The following is a 16,769-nucleotide window of genomic DNA, read 5'->3' on the forward strand; positions in this document are numbered from 1 at the left end:
TGCATAACTCACTCACCAGCTCCAATAACCCGCTCAATGGTGATACAGGAGACATCAATCTCCTTGGCAAACTCATGGACAGCCTGGTTGGGATCTTCGTATGTGTGGGGATCGATATATGTGCGGACCGCTGGGAATTTGACTGTGATGAAGAGAGAGAGGACAAGAAACAGAGAAAAAGAGGAGAAAATGTTGATTCCTGGCACTTCACAGCTCTTGGGTTGGGTTATGTTTTGTAACGTAAGAAGATGCATAGAGGAATGAGAGGAGATGTTGTTTGAGGTTTCATCTCTAGAGACCATGTTTGTTCTTCCCTGCTGCGCCAAGCATAACATATTGATGGATTGCTTTAGGACTACATAATAAGAACAAGCCAAAATATGCCACACTTCTACACCCCACTGTATTATTGGGTACGTGGTTAGAGTGTTTGTATAGCCTAATGGGACAATGAGGTTTTCAGGTTACGGATGGGTGTTCAAGTAACTGTAATTTTAACTCTTTCCCTGCCACTGATGAAAATTTCTGGCATTTATGAGACAACACTTTGACGCCATTAACAGAATTTTCCAGCTTTCTGTGTTTTCACTGTTATATGGTAGGGGGCACTTATCACTATCACACCTTCTGAAAGACTACTGAATCTCTGGATCAAAACACAGGAAAAAAAGGAGCAGAAACAAGTGATAAAAGCATTGCTTATGCACTATGTATTCTTTGTAAAAAACACATTTTGTTTTCAGATAAAAAAACAAAAAACAAACAAACTTTTATTCTAGCTTCATGCAAAAAAATATAATAATAATAATAATAATAAATAATAATAAAAAAAAATAAAAAAATAAAAAAAAACGCTGGGGGGGAGAAGAGTTAATAAAGAATGTCTATGGGAAGTCATCCTTCTATTGCCAATAAATACTGGTATTTATTATTATTATTATTATTATTATTAACCAAAAAAAAAAATGTTGTAGTTGTTAATAACTTTGCAATTAGTAATAATACTACAACAAAAACAATAATATTAATTTGTTTTCATTGTATTTATAATTATGAATTTTATTGTTATTGCTGTTGTATGTTGTTGTATTTTTTATTTTGGTATTTTGTTGTAATTTTGATATAATACTAATTAATACTAATAATATTAACATAATTACAATAATCATTACTAATAATAATTATCATAATTACAATTTATAATGTATTATTGTTGTTGTTGTTTTTGTTGTTATTATTATCAACAAAACTATCATTACCAATCATTTTTGTATGTTAATAACTTATATTAATTTGTTTTAATTTTAATTGTGATTATGATTTTTATTGTTATTATTGTTAGTGTTGACATTGATGTTGATAATATTTTTATTTTTTGTTGTAACTTTGATAAACATATTAACAATAATATTTATGACTATAATTTATTAAATAATTTATTACTACAAGCAAAACTACTACTACTACTATTATTATTATTAATAATATTAACAAAACATGTTATAGTTGTTCATAACTTTGTAATTAACAATAATAATATTAAATAATATTATTTTTTATCATGATTATTGTTATTGTTGTTTTTTTGTATTTTGTTGCTGTGATTTTAATATAATACTAAGGATATTAACAATAATAATTAATACTGTTGATATTAATTGATTATTATTACAACAACAATTATTATTATTATTATCATCATCATTATTAACTGCTTGCCAATATAATTGACAATTGGCAACACTTCTTGTAATGAATAATTGTAATTTTAACAATTTAATTTTACCAATATGTATATGTTTTTTCAATGTGTGTACCATAATCACACCGGATGTTTTGTGGAAAAAAATAAATAAATAATAATCTTTTTTTTCCCCCTCAAAGAGGAAATCCCTGGATTTAATATAAATGCATAATATAACAGCAATACAAACAACTAGAGGGCTGTGAAAGTGCTGTCAAAACAAAAATCAGTTATGCTGAACTGCCTTGACGTCACTTTTGCCCTCACAACTGGAGCTTATGAGAGGATGAGACTAGCCTACTGAACTCTGGGTGAACCCAAATGTGTCTGTCTGTCCCTTTCTGTTAGACTTACTGTGACCATTGTGAAAGTGCATCTTCTCCTCATCTGGATCCTGCTTGGCTTTGCTGTAGCCACAACGTCTATGAAAAAGAAGACACGTATTATTCTTTATACAGCATGTTTCCTTTTTTTCTAAGCCATTTCTTAGAAAAAAAAAAACAAAACAAAAAAACTCATTTTACCTCATTTTTAGATTCAATACTACTAATTGAATCTGCCTAATAAAGGAGGGGTAGTGGATACAGGGCTGGTAATGGTTTTATTTGCTTTCAGCACAAGAATACCCTAGAGAGGACTATCCAAACACGCACACATGCAATATGACAGCAGTCTTAAGTGAACCCAATGCATCATTGTTTTATCTGCCATCAGAGTGTTTGTGTGTGTGAACTGAATAAGTGAACATCCAGCCACAATGAACTGGAATAAACAAGGCATCCACTTTAGAACTGAGATATATATATATATATATATATATATATATATATATATATATATATATATATATATATATATTAGGGCTCTCAATAGATTTTTTTTTTTTTTTTTTTTTAATCGCACACTTATCAATCCTATGCAATCCTCATCCATCAAAACTTTCATAGCAATAAGCTGGTTTGCTTTATCCAGCTGAGAAACATAGTTTGTGGGGTGTTTTGACATTCCGTTCAGACAAGAACGGATACTCTCTTCAGATACAATGACAGAATATGACAGTGAGTTTGTGTTTTAAAGCGAAACAGACACTAGAATGAATAATTCTCTGATATATATATATATATATATATATATATATATATATATATATATATATATATATATATATATATATATATCAGTATAAGTTCTAAAATGCAGCACACTAGTATTTTATTATGAGTAATACCCATAGTGTGCAGTCCCATGGGATGTGGATGGCTCCAGCCCCATGGGAGGAACACATGTTTCACACCACTAGTGCAGAGCTAATGAGTTTGAGTCTGACCAGTATGTCGACCCTGAAGCCCCGCCTCTTCCTGTGCTCCACATTCTTATGCTGAATTAATTAGGACTCTGTGCTATCACTCAACCTGACAAATTAAGTGACACAATCAAAATCCTAACTGTAAGACAAATTACTGTTCTGAATAGTGTAAAGTTAGTTCTTTATGGATCAAAGGTGATGTTTTAATATTACACAAAAAATAAATAAATAAATAAAATAAATGCTGTTCTTTTAAACTTTTTATTCATCAAAAATGTATCAAGGTTTACAAAATACATGTATGTGAAAAAGTCACATCATTATGAAGTGTAATATTTTAATAAGGAAAATCCGGTGTACATTCTCAGCCATTGTCCTCGACTCAACCCAAAATCTTTGCACCATCACCTTCAAATCACTGCAGTTCTCTGACAGCTATACTAACAACCCTGTCTAGTAAGGGCTTGTTCTCCAGACAGCTTGCTGTAATAGCCCTTCTGATGGTGCCCTTGTAGCTCATTCATGAATAAGTCTTGACCTAGTAAGGCCAAGGAGGCTATTAACAACCCTGATTGCTTCCTGCAGGAGAGCGTGCTTCAAAACGATCTGTGACATGAAAGGTGACGGAAGTGTCAAGGCTGTGGTCCACATGATACTCTGATATACACTTTAAGAGTAATTGCTTGAAACCGTCACACTCTTGCGGGACATCCTAACCCTTGCTTAAACAATTCCAACTTCCTTTCAAGCGGCAATCTTGAGGCTTGTAAGAAATTCCACCCGCTGATGTCTTTTTGAGGTCTTCTCGAGCCAATCGTCAATCTCAGTGAGGTCTTGACAGCACTGAATTAAAGGCTGTGGCTCGGTTCAAGGGTGAGGAGTGACTTAAGGTGAATAACTGTATACACTATTATATGCCATTTTGTAGTATAAATAGTACAAGTAGTGAAAATTTCAAAAAGAAAAAGTGCACTTCAAAGCGGTTAATTAACCGAGGGGAAAAAAAAAATGTGTGGAATTTTGGACACTTCATGCACTCAAATGGGCTGTGAGACTGATTCCGGATGACAAAATAACATTATACAATTCATACACTAGACGGTTGAGTACATAGTGCATAGTGTAAGAGCATAGTATACACTATTTGAGGTTAGCATTGGCTAGTTAGCACTGCCTAGAAGAAAGGGTTAAGGTTAGCTAACTAAATTGGATCTTAATCATTACAAATGTGTAATTACAAATATATTTAAATACATGGCAAACAAGTTTCAATAGAAATGTCATTAAAATGTATTTTAGTTTACCATAAATGCTTATCAGTATAGATTCTGGAGTACACTTCTATTCCAAATCCTATCCTAATCCTATTTCAAATACAATATAAGTAATTATGAAATGACATATTAATATATACTTAAATCCTACTTAAGTGGGTCAAAAAAGCACTCTAGTTCAGCTAATTGGATTTTATATCAATTTAAACTATAATACATCTTCATTTAATTGCAAATAGCATGCAATTAAGTGTCCAAATGTACAATGGAGATGTTTTGCAGTCATGGTTTCTAAAATTATATCAAACATTTACGACATAAAAGTTCACGTATATTCCCTGGATGTAGAAAATGATTTTCCTGTCGATATATCTTTCAATATTTAATCTATTTTGAATAAACATAGCATTTCATAAGGGCAAACAAAGGATGAACATATGTTTATATCTACACCTAATGCACTTCCAGTGTAATTCCAATAAATTGTGTGCTGATTATTATAGATACACAGAACACGTCTCAGTTTGTTTCCTCTAGCCTGTGAGGACAATAGCATGCATTACTTTCTCATTTTAAAATGTTGTGCCTGAAAATGCAAAATAGGACAGCCTAAATGAAACAGGATATTGTTGTTGGCTCCTCGTTGAGCTCTGCCATTGTGTTTTGTGATCGTGAAAACAAATCTTCCACCATTGTTTACATTAAGAAGCGGGAGGCACATATTTTTCCCACTGTAAAACTGTGGCAACTGATCATAGATGTAGATATGCAAGTAATTCCCCCCATGAGGTATTTGACTAGCTTAATGCATGACAACTAAAACTGACAGTTACATCAATTTATATGCTCAAATGTATTGATATGGCTGTAAATAAAGTGATGATACTGTAAACACACACACACACATATATATATATATATATATGATCCTCCAACATTCCTGTCTGAAAATTTAGTCCTAACCCTATCTCTAGCCCAACATGTTCTCCAACCAATATGACCATATAGGTTGTTTGTCACTTCCCTGAAATACGACCCATAGGAGCGTTTGCTAAAGTTGCGCCCCTATCGACAACAGGACACTTTCATTATAATTCATGAAATATGACCCATAGGAGGGTTTGCTAAAGTTGCGCCCCTATCAACAACAGGACACTTTCATTTTAATGCATTATTCCCTTTTATCTGCGTCATATTCCGGGTTTCGCGTAGCTCAATTGGCAGAGCATTGCAATAACGATATGCAATCATGTGATCATAAGATCGTGTTGTTCGATCCCAGGGAACACATGTGCTCATAAAGTGTATATGCACTATAAATCACTAAGGTTAGGTTTAGGGATGGGGTGGGTGTAGTCGTTAATAAAAAAAATGAGTTTTGCTAAATGGAAATAGGACAAATGGTGTAAAAAGTCCACACATTGTATTTAAATGAACACGCATTTTGATTGGTAATGACAGTCATACGTCATTTCATGACGACAGACGTAACACGACACTGTCATTATTTTTACGCCCACTAGAGGGCGCATGACTTCAAAACGTAAATATAGGTCGTAATAAGGTGCTTGAAAAACGACCTATAGGGTCAGTTTTTTTTTTGGGAGGACAGTCTCCTCTAGCCTTAAACATAACCCTACCCATAACTTTTCCATAAAATCAGAGGGAAATGATAGGTGAATAACAGATGTAGAAACACATAACCTTGGTTGAAACCCGAAACATGACATAAACTGTAAACCTGTCCCTCAAATGTAATTGGTTGACTGAAATGTTGTTCCAGGATCAACAAAGATGGATCAACAATATTATTGATTTGGCTGCACTGGCACTATTAAATGAGAACTGAACTGAACTGGATGACGACATCACTGTTTTCTGAAGAACTGGTTTATAGATTAAATGAACTAATTTAATAATTGATGGTCTTTACAATGGAACTGAATCAACACTGAACTGACTTCAGCTGAACAATGACAGCTATTGTACAACTGAATTGAACTCTGTTTGTATCATTGAATCATTTTCCTGTTATCACTGTAAAGCTACTTTGAAACAGTCTGTATGGTATAAAGCGCTACAGACATAAAGGTGACTTGACTTGACCTGACTTGATCCAGGAACATGTTGTTCTTCATTTTCACCTTTGAATGAATGCTACTTGGCTTGGTGTTTTGTTGTGGTGTGTTCTTACCTGCCACTCATCAGGAAACCTGTGACCAGTGCAATGAGGATGATGCCCACAGTAACAGCTACAGCGATGATGGGCACCTGACCCTGCTCACTGGAGGCCGCTACTGTTGAAGCAGAGAGAAGAGAAACCAAAAGGAGGAAAAATTATATGTCATTGTCAATGCTTTTTGTTCTCTCACAAATGTTTTGCATTCCCTGAGAAACTTTTCCCCTGCAAACCATTTGAGTTCTTTGCAAGCGAACACGTTTCTTGGGGGGAACGCAAAAGTTTTTGAGAGGGAGCTCATATTTTCCCCCACCATGTCCCTTTAGGGGCTCTGCATAATTGTCACTAATTTCACTAATTTGTTGTCAATTTGAATTTGTTTGTAAATGATTTATTCAGCAAATAAATACACTGAGGGAACTACAGATTTCAATTAGTAACATTCATATGGTAGTGGCCAAAAGTGATTTCTATTGATATGATTATTGTTAAATATCTCTTAGCATTTATGACTCAAAATGTCCCGTTAACTAGATTTTTTACTAATGGTAAAAAATAATCATATTACAAGTTCAAGATATGAGTGATTGCACATCAGTTCATTGAGGCATTTTGCATTGAGTGTATGAACAAATTCAGATTACCAAAACAAATTAGTGTACTTGGGCAATTTTTAAGAAATAGTTGAGAGAACCTAAAAAAATGAATGCATAAAGTTGGGTTGAACTTTTAGATTTTCTCATCAATTCCTTTTTACAGTGCATATACAATTTTACAATTACTATGAACATAGCTCATCAATTCATGGGGGAAAAAAAATGCTGTATGACTCACAGTAAGGGCTGGTTTCAAACTCAAAGCGGCGACTAAAGCCTCCGTAGCCTGCAGAGGTGCGTGCTCTGATTTGAAAGATGTATGCGGAAGAAGGTTTAAGGCCATCAACCAAAACATCTGTCTCCTTTGACTTTATGATGGTGTAGCTTGTTTCCTGATCCTATAGAGCCACCAGAAGACAAGAGAAGACAAAAATGGTCAGAGAGGGAAAGAACCAGGGATAAAGGCCTTGCATCCCATGAGAGAATGGCAAAGTGTGTGTGGTGGGGCCAGTAGAGAGGATCGCTTTCATGGTCTTCATTGGCTTTGTTTTAAAGCCCTGTGTTAAGTGCTCCGTCCATTAGCTTTCATATGACCGGGTGTGGGGCGTCATAGCTTTTTCTTTTTCTAAGTGCATCGTATCAGTGTTTCACAGAACGGTCTAAAACACTGAGGTCATGAGGAGCTAAGGCTCGTTTTCAGCCGAATTCTGTCTTTAAATGGCTCAACAAAGCAGCCGGAAAATGCTGCAAGGTGAGGAGCAATCAGAGATGGCGATCGGAGAGGGGATTTAGTTTCAGGCTTTGTGAGGGTTGTCGCCAGTGGGGGGTCTGGTGAGACACTCAACGACAACCCTGCTGCTGGTAACGTCACTTCATTAGAGGAATAATTCTCTCAATGTCTAGTCAACCTGGTCATTCTATTCCATGCAATCCCAACCAGAGCTCAGGATTCATTTTGTTGATGAACAATTTTTGCCATCATTTTCATCAACTCCAAGAAATCGAGATAACTAAATAAAAATGACAAAAAATTATGCCGAAACTCTATTGACATTTTCGTCAACAATTAAAAACAAGACACAAATTTTAGGGAGGGATGGTTTGGGAAGAGATCCAGTCAGAATGATGTCCTGCGTGGTAGATGCGCACATTTGAATTGTAACGTGCTGATCTACCCGACGGGACATGAGTTGGCATACACTTGTTGCATGTCTCATAAAACGTTAAAAATTGTAAATGTCTGGGAGAAAGAGAAGAGCAGAAACATGGATAAATCTGAAAAAAAGCGTGACGGCACAAAAGAGAGCTCAATTCAGTCCGCTTTTCTATGTGCACACAGAAAGCCGCCTCTCAGGCGTCAGCGTGCAAGTACAGAATCGAGTTCTCTTTCGCATCTTTTTGTGCTTGAACTGTCAAATACACACAAAATTATGTCAAAATGTCAGTTTTGGCGAGTATTCACGTAAACGCAGTCGGTTATGTCTTAAGTGAACGTAAACAGTTGGGAGAATACAGGATATGTATCAGTGTATTGGATCCATGCATTAGTTCTTAAAGTGACAGTAGTCTAATAACCTGCTGCTATCCATCACTAATGTTATTCAAACAACAAAAGAAAAAGAGTAAATCACTGAATGCTATATTTTAGTTTTACAAATAAATATGTCTGCTTGAAAGAATGAAGGATGTTTTAAGCAAGTTGTTATAACAAATGCATATATGATTAATTGAAAAGAAGACCATGTTCTTGTTCCTTTATGAGAAGTGGTTTTATTTAATTTTAAGATAAATACATGTTATGTCACAGCAGTTAAATCTGTGTCTGTATTGCATGTTCAGAACCTTAATATTCATATTAACAGGTTAATGTTTCTCCAGGAGTATATACAATAAGTTTGAATTTTTTTTTTTTTGAAAAATGCTTAAATTATGCATTACAATTTAACCTGTTGGCTCCACCAGAGACCCTCAGTCTAGTGGCTCCTCCGGGTTCCCTCGTCCCACTGGCTCCCTCTTGGTCACTCCTCACATCACTTCTGCCGCGGACTTACAGGCCATCCACTGCACTCCATCCCTCCATCCCTTCGGCTGCAGCAGGTTCCTCCTTTGCATCGGCATTGCCTCTGTCCTCGATCGCAAAATCGTCGCCACAGCCCTCGGGTACTCTGGCTCCACCTACGATGCTCCTCGCCACGACATCACCTGGGTCTCCTGCACCAGCGATGTTGCCCAGCTCCCTCGACCCTCGGTCTGTGCCTACGGATCCACCAGCTCTGTCTCCGTCGGTTATCCCCCAGATGTCATCAGCCAAGCCAGCAACATCTTGGCTCCTCCCTCCCTTGCCTCCACTGTGGGCTGTCAGCACTGGGAAGCTCTGGGTCTGTGTCATCGGCAAACCACCATCATCGCTGCCAGGGGATCATCGTCCTACCATCACCAACCCTTTGTGTTGTCCTGCCGTGTCATCCCTGCGCCTCATCCTGACATCATCCCTGCGCCTCATCTCCTCGTCCACTTCCAAAACCCCCTCCATACCTCCCTTTGTTGTTCCTTTATGGCGCAAGGTCAGGCCTTGCCGGAGGGGGGTGTACTGTCACAGTCACGTTCCGTTTGTCTTAGTTTTCATGGACTTTCAGTTTGTTTTCATTCATCACATATGTTTTTTTTGTTCTATTTTCCCACCACAATCAGTCACCATGGACACTAATTAATAATCACAGCTGTCCATCATTTTAGTTAATCATCTGTGTATTTAAGTTCCTGCTTTTCATCAGTTCAGTGTCCAATACCTTTTTGACAAAACACCTTATGTTTGTGTTAGTTACTGTTTTTTCTCTACAGTAAACCATTATTAAAGTTACATTAACAACAATTCAAGATATCAGGGCAAAACTGCCATTTGAGTTTTTGTCTCATATTTATATCATACAGTATGATAGTTAAGCAATTTCACATGAGTAACAAACGCAATATCACACACGTGCTGTTTTTGTCCTGAATAGCACAAGAGCAAACATGATATTGATTTTATATAACAGTTCAACAAATAAGAAGTTAATATTGTGTATTTTAGACACAATATAGTTTGATTTTGTTCAAATTTGCTATCAAAAATATTGCTTATCAATCCACAGCAGAACTTTTGTGAGTCTCCAAGCAACACACAGTGGGGTTTCGTTTCTGAATAAATCTGCAATTTGAGTGAATCTATTAGGTGAACCAAAGATTCAATGGCCCATTCATAAAAAGATACATTAGGTTTGTTCGAGATGCATTGGTGCTTTGCAGACCGATCGCCATGACATAAAAGTACCACAAGAGCGATTCAAAAGCATAAGGAGTCCAATAGCGCTCGCGGTACTTTGATGTCATACGGTGATTGGTCTGCACAGCGCCGTTGCATCTCGAAGAAGAATCTTTACTTCATTCCTAAATGAATCAGCTGTTTGAACAAGTCAATTGAATGAAGGACTCAATGACTTACTCATGTACACATTTACCACCACCTACTGGCAGCTTTAGTTTCTTATTTAGAGCATCATTTCATTAAGAAAAAAAATTAAAAAAAATTCATAATTCCATAATAATAAAAAAACGATTAATCATTTACTCTGTTTGATGCTTTTCTCATTTAACACAATAATGACTTTAAATGATCCTTTGGAGGTAATGTCTCAACCAAATTTGATGTGTGATTAATTTGCAATTAATTTGATTACAAATGTCAATTGCTTGACAGCCCTAATAATATTGTTTCTTTGTTTTAAGGTGAAATGTGATCTGAACATATGCAAATGTAATCTTTAACCATGCATATTTACCTTCTCAAAATACTTGATCTCATACTCAAGTATGATGCCGTTGGGTCGATCAGGTTCTTGCCAGGACACTGTGATGCTATTCTTTGCTGTCTTGCCTTTCTTCACCACGGTTATAGGAGACGGAGCTGGGAACAAAACAGTTACATCTCACTTTACTATTTTTTATCAAATCAAGCAGAAAATGTATTTTCTTGCGTGATGCAGTGAAGCCCTGATGCAATGTACTGTAAATCTTATTTGAAAGTTTCTAAGTCTATATATTTGAGAGTTATTTTTGATAAGTCCATCCCCTTAGCAATTCTAATTAAATGAAATAGCATATTGTGCTAATTACTTTAATGTGTTTCATACTGTTCAGAGAAAAAAAAAAAAAAAAAAAAAAAAAAAAAAAAAAAATCAGAAAACTTCAGTGGTAGAGACAATCAAAGAGAATGTCTTTCTTCTTAACTAGTTGATTGCTTTGAAAGTGGATTCAGGCAATGACATACTTTAATGTTTGTGCAACCTAATTATTACCGATAAAATAATGCATAGCAAAATCTGTCCTGATTTAACTCCTTCTCATAAAGTCCCACATATGACATCACTCTCAACATGAATTAAATTGTTTTACAGTTTATATTAAATTGTCTATAAAACAGTTTTTACTGATACTATACTTACAATAAATTAAATATTAACAGTTATATTATAGTTTTACGATTTAAATGGAGTTCAAACTATATGTGGCAAGACTGGCTTTGAAATGATGGGCTGAATTTTTTTAAATAAAGTATTACACAGATTTTACTGGGAAAGTGGGATTTTTGTATCTTAAAATCACTGTAATGCACAACCTGAAATGGCTATATGTTGTCAAGGTGCAGGATGGGAAAGAGTGGAGTAGAGGATCTAAGTGCAGCAATACTTTATTATACAAAACAAGAAGATGATCCTAGAAGAGGAAGATAGCCAACAGATAAGGAGACCAACACCAAAACAGCCATGCCAATAAGTGACAAACTAAAGAGAACCACGGGGCTAGATATATACAAAAGTTCAGAGGGATTCTATACAGGATCTAGCTGAAAAGTTCTATATAAAGAGAAACGTCTTAAATGATACTTGATACTTTCATGTTTAACAGTTTTTTTTTTTTTTTTTCTTACATAGTCATGAAGTATGTTGTTTACAAACTGTTTAATTCATAAAATTTTATCAAAAGTTAATTAAAACAAAATTCATGAAATTATCCCATGATGAGAACCGTTAAAACGTTCTATATATAATGTGCCTGAGCTCAATATAGAACATATTCTTAGAACTAAAAACAAGACACAGGTAGACTAAATAAGTAGCCATAGTAACAAACAAGGAACTACTTAGTAACCTACAGGGAACTGAAGAAACAGGAACCTAGCACAGGAACTATGAACACAGGGACAACACAACAAAAAGAATATCAAAACGAGTGCTGTCAATCGATTAAAAAAATAACTAATTAATTGCAAATTTTTCTGTAATTAATTGCGATTAATCACACCTATTTGTTGAAAAAACTGTAAATGATTTAATGGGATGTTTTATGTACTGTAATTTTACAGTAAAATACTGTTAAATGTAAAGTTTTTGGAAGTGAAGTGAAAAACCGTATGACACATCGCAGTTGATGTTTTTTTTTTTCATTGAAATAACTATTACTTTTTTTTTTTTTCATTGAAATAACTATTACTTTTTTTTTTATATGAGTCATGTACATTAGGGTTTTATGTTACATCTTATGTTGTTAAAATAATGTTTTTTTTGTTTTTGTTTTTCGCATTAGAAGTCATGTGTGTTACCGTGATGTAAGATGTGCACCTTCTATATATTAGTATTTACTTCAGCTTGTGGAAGAGCTACTTGTGATGAATTTTGATTATTATGAGGTAAAAAAAAATAAAAAAGTTTATTTGGTATATTAACATTATTTCAGTTCATGAAATATATATTTTTATTTTAGATTTAAGGTCAGTCTTGTAAAACTACCTTTTTTTTTTTTTTTACATTTTTATTTATTTATTTATTATGAAAATGTCATTTATCTGTTTTACAGTGTACAGTGCCCTTAGTCCCCACCCCACAGTGGCACCCTTAGTAAATATGAGCAAAGGCGGCTGTGAAAATAAATCTGCATTTCAAAAAATTCACAAAATTCTAACCTTTCATTGAAAGAAAACAGTTGAAAGTGGGGGGAAACTCACATTATGAAATAAATGTTTATCTCCAATACACATTGGCCACAATTATTGGCACCCCTAGTAATTCTTATGAGTAAAATATCTCTGAAGTATATTCCCATTCATATTTACATTTTTTGCACACCAGGGTGATCATGAACATGAAATTGTCCAGCCATGACTTCCTGTTCCACAGGAAAATAAACATGAGGAAACACAAAGGCCAAATTCCCGTAATCATTCATCACAATGAGAAAAACCAAAGAATATAGTTCTGATGTGCAGCAAAAAATTGTTGAGCTTCACAAAATAGAAAGTGGCTGTAAGAAAATAGCTAAAGCATTGAAAATCCCCATTTCCATCATCAGGGCAATAATTAAGAAGTTCCAATTAACTAAAGATGTTACAAATCTGCCTGGAAGAGGACGTGTGTCTAAATCGTCCTAATGCGCGGTGAGGAGGAGAGTTTGAGTGGCTCTCCAAGGATCACAGCTGGAGAATTGCAGAGATTAGTTGAGTCTTGAGTCTCAAAAAGCCTTAAAAAAATGATCAAACAGCACCTACATCACCACAAGATGTTCGGGAGGGTTTCAAGAAAAATCCTCTGCTCTCATCCAGAAACAATCTCCAGCATATTCAGTTGTCAGTCAAGACTGGAACTTCAAACTGGACCGGCTTCTATGGTCAGATGATGCTAAAAAAAGAGCTTTTTGGCAGCAAACCCACCAGATGGGTTTGGTGCACACATGGATAAAAAGTACCCCATGCCCACGGTTAAATATACTGCTGGATCTTTAATGCTGTGAGCCTATTTTTCTGCTGGAGGTCCTGGACATCTTGTTCAGATATATCGTATCATGGATTCTATCAAATACCAAGAGATAAAAAAATCAAAACCTGACCACTTCTGCTAGAAATCCAATAATGGGCTGTGGTTGGATCTTCCATCAGGACAATGATCCAAAACAAACATCAAATCCAACACAAAAATGGGTCACTGAGCACAAAATGAAGCTTCTGCCATGGCCATCCCAGTTCCCTGACCTGAACCCTAAAGAAAATGAGTGGAGTGAACTAAAGAGAAGAAGCACCAACATGGAGCTGGGAATCTGAAGGATCTGGAGAGATTCTGCATGAAGGAATGATCTCTGATCTCTTGTCAGGTGTTCTCCAAACTCATCAGGCATTATAGGTGAAGACTCAGAGCTGTTATCTTGGCAAAAGGAGGTTGCAAAAAGTTTTGAATAAAAGGGTGCCAATAATTGTGGCCAACGTGTTTTGGAGAAAAACATTTATTTCATAATCTGAGTTTGCCCCCACTTTCAATTATTTACCTTAAATTAAAGGTTCACATTTTGTGAATTTTTTGAATGAAAGATCAAAAGGATAAACAATGCAGATTTATTTTCACAGCTGCTTTTGCTCATAATTACTAAGGGTGCCAATAATTGTGGAGGGCACTGTATGAACAAACCCTAAACTCTACAGGTTAAAGGGATAGTTCACACAAAAATGAAAATCCTGTCATCATTTACTCACCCTCATGTTGTTTCAAACCTATATTTAGATAATTGTTTTCATCATATAAAGCAATTACATATCTTCAGAAGGTTTGGAAACCACTTAAACCACTTATTTCCTATATTACTTTTATGAGGTTTTTATGTACTTTTTGAAGCTTGAAAATTATGGTTCTGTGGACTTTCGATGGATGGACAGAAAATGATGAGAGAATATTAAAAATATCTTCATTCAAAATATAAATGAAAGTCTTATGGGTTTCGAACAACATGAGGGTGAAAAAAATGGTGACGGAATTTCATATTTGGGTCAACTTTTCCTTTTCCTAAACTACATTATCATACAAACTGGAAAGGTCTTATTTTGTACCTAAAGTGTCCAAAGTATGCGTCATATTTGGGGCCACTGTAAATTATATAATTTTGAGACAGACTTGAGACTTTAGACTGTCGTTGCACTGTAGGAATTATAAGAAAAGCTCATACTGTAAAACCCACATCCTGTGTAGAATAAACACATAAAAGTTAGAGTAAACTAAAACTTTAAATTCAGTTGTCAATTTCCAAATCCTCTCTCTACTTTCTCCCCCACCTTTCCTCCATTATTACTGTATTTAGTGTCACTTATATGAGAAAAAAGCCCCTATCTGTCTATATGTGGACCGCTGAAATCAAACCCGGCTTTATATTCCTTAACAGAAGTGTCGGACTGTGTCCCAGAGATAAAACGCGTTTAAGTCCTTTGGACAATCCTTCAAGCACTGATCCAATAGCTCAATAGAACCCCACCATAGGAAAGCAAAGAAAAGTCTTTTCCCCCATCCTCTTTCTCCCAAACAAAGAGTAACTGTATCCTTTTTGCCCGGACAAAACTGTAATCATTCCTATCTTAAAAGCCTGAAATGGTATACTATGGCAACCTGATCTGCAGGCCTGCAGGGAAAGAGAGGTATTGTTGAGGGTAGATGGGCCACTTAAACGCTCTGGCAGCCTGTTAAATGTTTGACTTTCAGTCAAGCGGGAGACGCGGCCCTTTGAGTTATTGATTCTCAATAATCCTTAAGGTCAGCACAGGGAATTGTGATCTATATTGGTGATGGCACGAAACAAAAACATCAGCAGGGGATCCATCAAAGAAAATAGTCATTGGGTGTGACAGAAAGTGAGAATATATATCCAAACATACAGGTCGGCCCACCCAAAAACTTTGCCTACAGAATGACTTGCAGATTTCCAAGCAATTAGAATGCCTGTAATTCACACGTCATAACTTAAAGGGTTAGTTCACCCAAAAATGAAAATAATGTAATTTATTACTCACCCTCATGTCGTTCTACACCCGTAAGACCTTTGTTAATCTTCAGAACACAAATTAAGATATTTTGATTAAATCCGATGGCTCAGTGAGGCCTCTATTGCCAGCAATGGTACTTCCTTTCTCAAGATCCATAAAGGTACTAAAAACATATTTAAAACAGTTTATGTGAGTTCACTGGTTTTACCTTAATATTATAAAGTGACGAGAATACTTTTTGTGCGCCAAAAAAAAAAAAAATAAAATACTGACTTTTTAACAATATAGTGATGGGCCGATTTCAAAACACTGCTTCGGAGCTTTACGAAACGAATCAGTGATTCGGATTTCCTATCAAACAGCTAAACAGCTGAAATCACGTGACTTTGGCGCTCTGAATCACTGATTCGACTCGTAAAGCTCTGCAGTTTCAATGTATAGAGTATTTTGGACTAATTCGATCATACTTTAATTTACCTATAAAACCCATTTGATATGCAAATCCATTTAGCAGGTTTCATCTAACAAGCTTCACTGAGTAAATTGAGAACCATCTAATAAATGTGATAAATCCTTATAGTGTTTATTTTACAGCTTGAAAATGATCTTTTCTATTTCTAAATGGCCAAAGATTCAGAACACTTGCCAAACAGTGAGTTGCAAAATACTGTTAGCTATAAAATGTAACAGTAATAAAGTCCTCAACAGTTTTGTCACCAATGACAACTCAAAGTGCAAAGGTCCCGCCAAAGTGCTGCCTCTCAGTTCATTAACAGATGTATTCTGCAGGAAACGTGTCTGAGGAAGTGTGATGATAGCACTCTGATTAATGCCTCC

General features: G+C 35.5%; 1 protein-coding gene across 2 annotated transcripts in view; it reads right to left on the reverse strand.

The window, feature by feature from the left end:
• Positions 1 to 16,769, reverse strand: part of LOC125258475 (ephrin type-A receptor 5) — an 80,684-nt gene that overhangs the window by 13,154 nt on the left and 50,761 nt on the right. For both annotated transcript variants that reach the window (XR_007182632.1, XM_048175432.1), the window contains exons 6-10: positions 10,921 to 11,045; positions 7,338 to 7,497; positions 6,519 to 6,621; positions 2,099 to 2,166; positions 17 to 142 (exon numbers count right to left, since the gene is read on the reverse strand). Coding sequence is in view for 1 of the 2 variants with exons in the window: in XM_048175432.1 (XP_048031389.1) it covers positions 17 to 142; positions 2,099 to 2,166; positions 6,519 to 6,621; positions 7,338 to 7,497; positions 10,921 to 11,045 (582 nt within the window). In the remaining variant the exon portion in view is untranslated. The remainder of the gene's footprint in view (positions 1 to 16; positions 143 to 2,098; positions 2,167 to 6,518; positions 6,622 to 7,337; positions 7,498 to 10,920; positions 11,046 to 16,769) is intronic.

This window comes from Megalobrama amblycephala, linkage group LG2 (assembly GCF_018812025.1).
Source record: "Megalobrama amblycephala isolate DHTTF-2021 linkage group LG2, ASM1881202v1, whole genome shotgun sequence".
Taxonomy (NCBI): Eukaryota; Metazoa; Chordata; class Actinopteri; order Cypriniformes; family Xenocyprididae; genus Megalobrama; species Megalobrama amblycephala.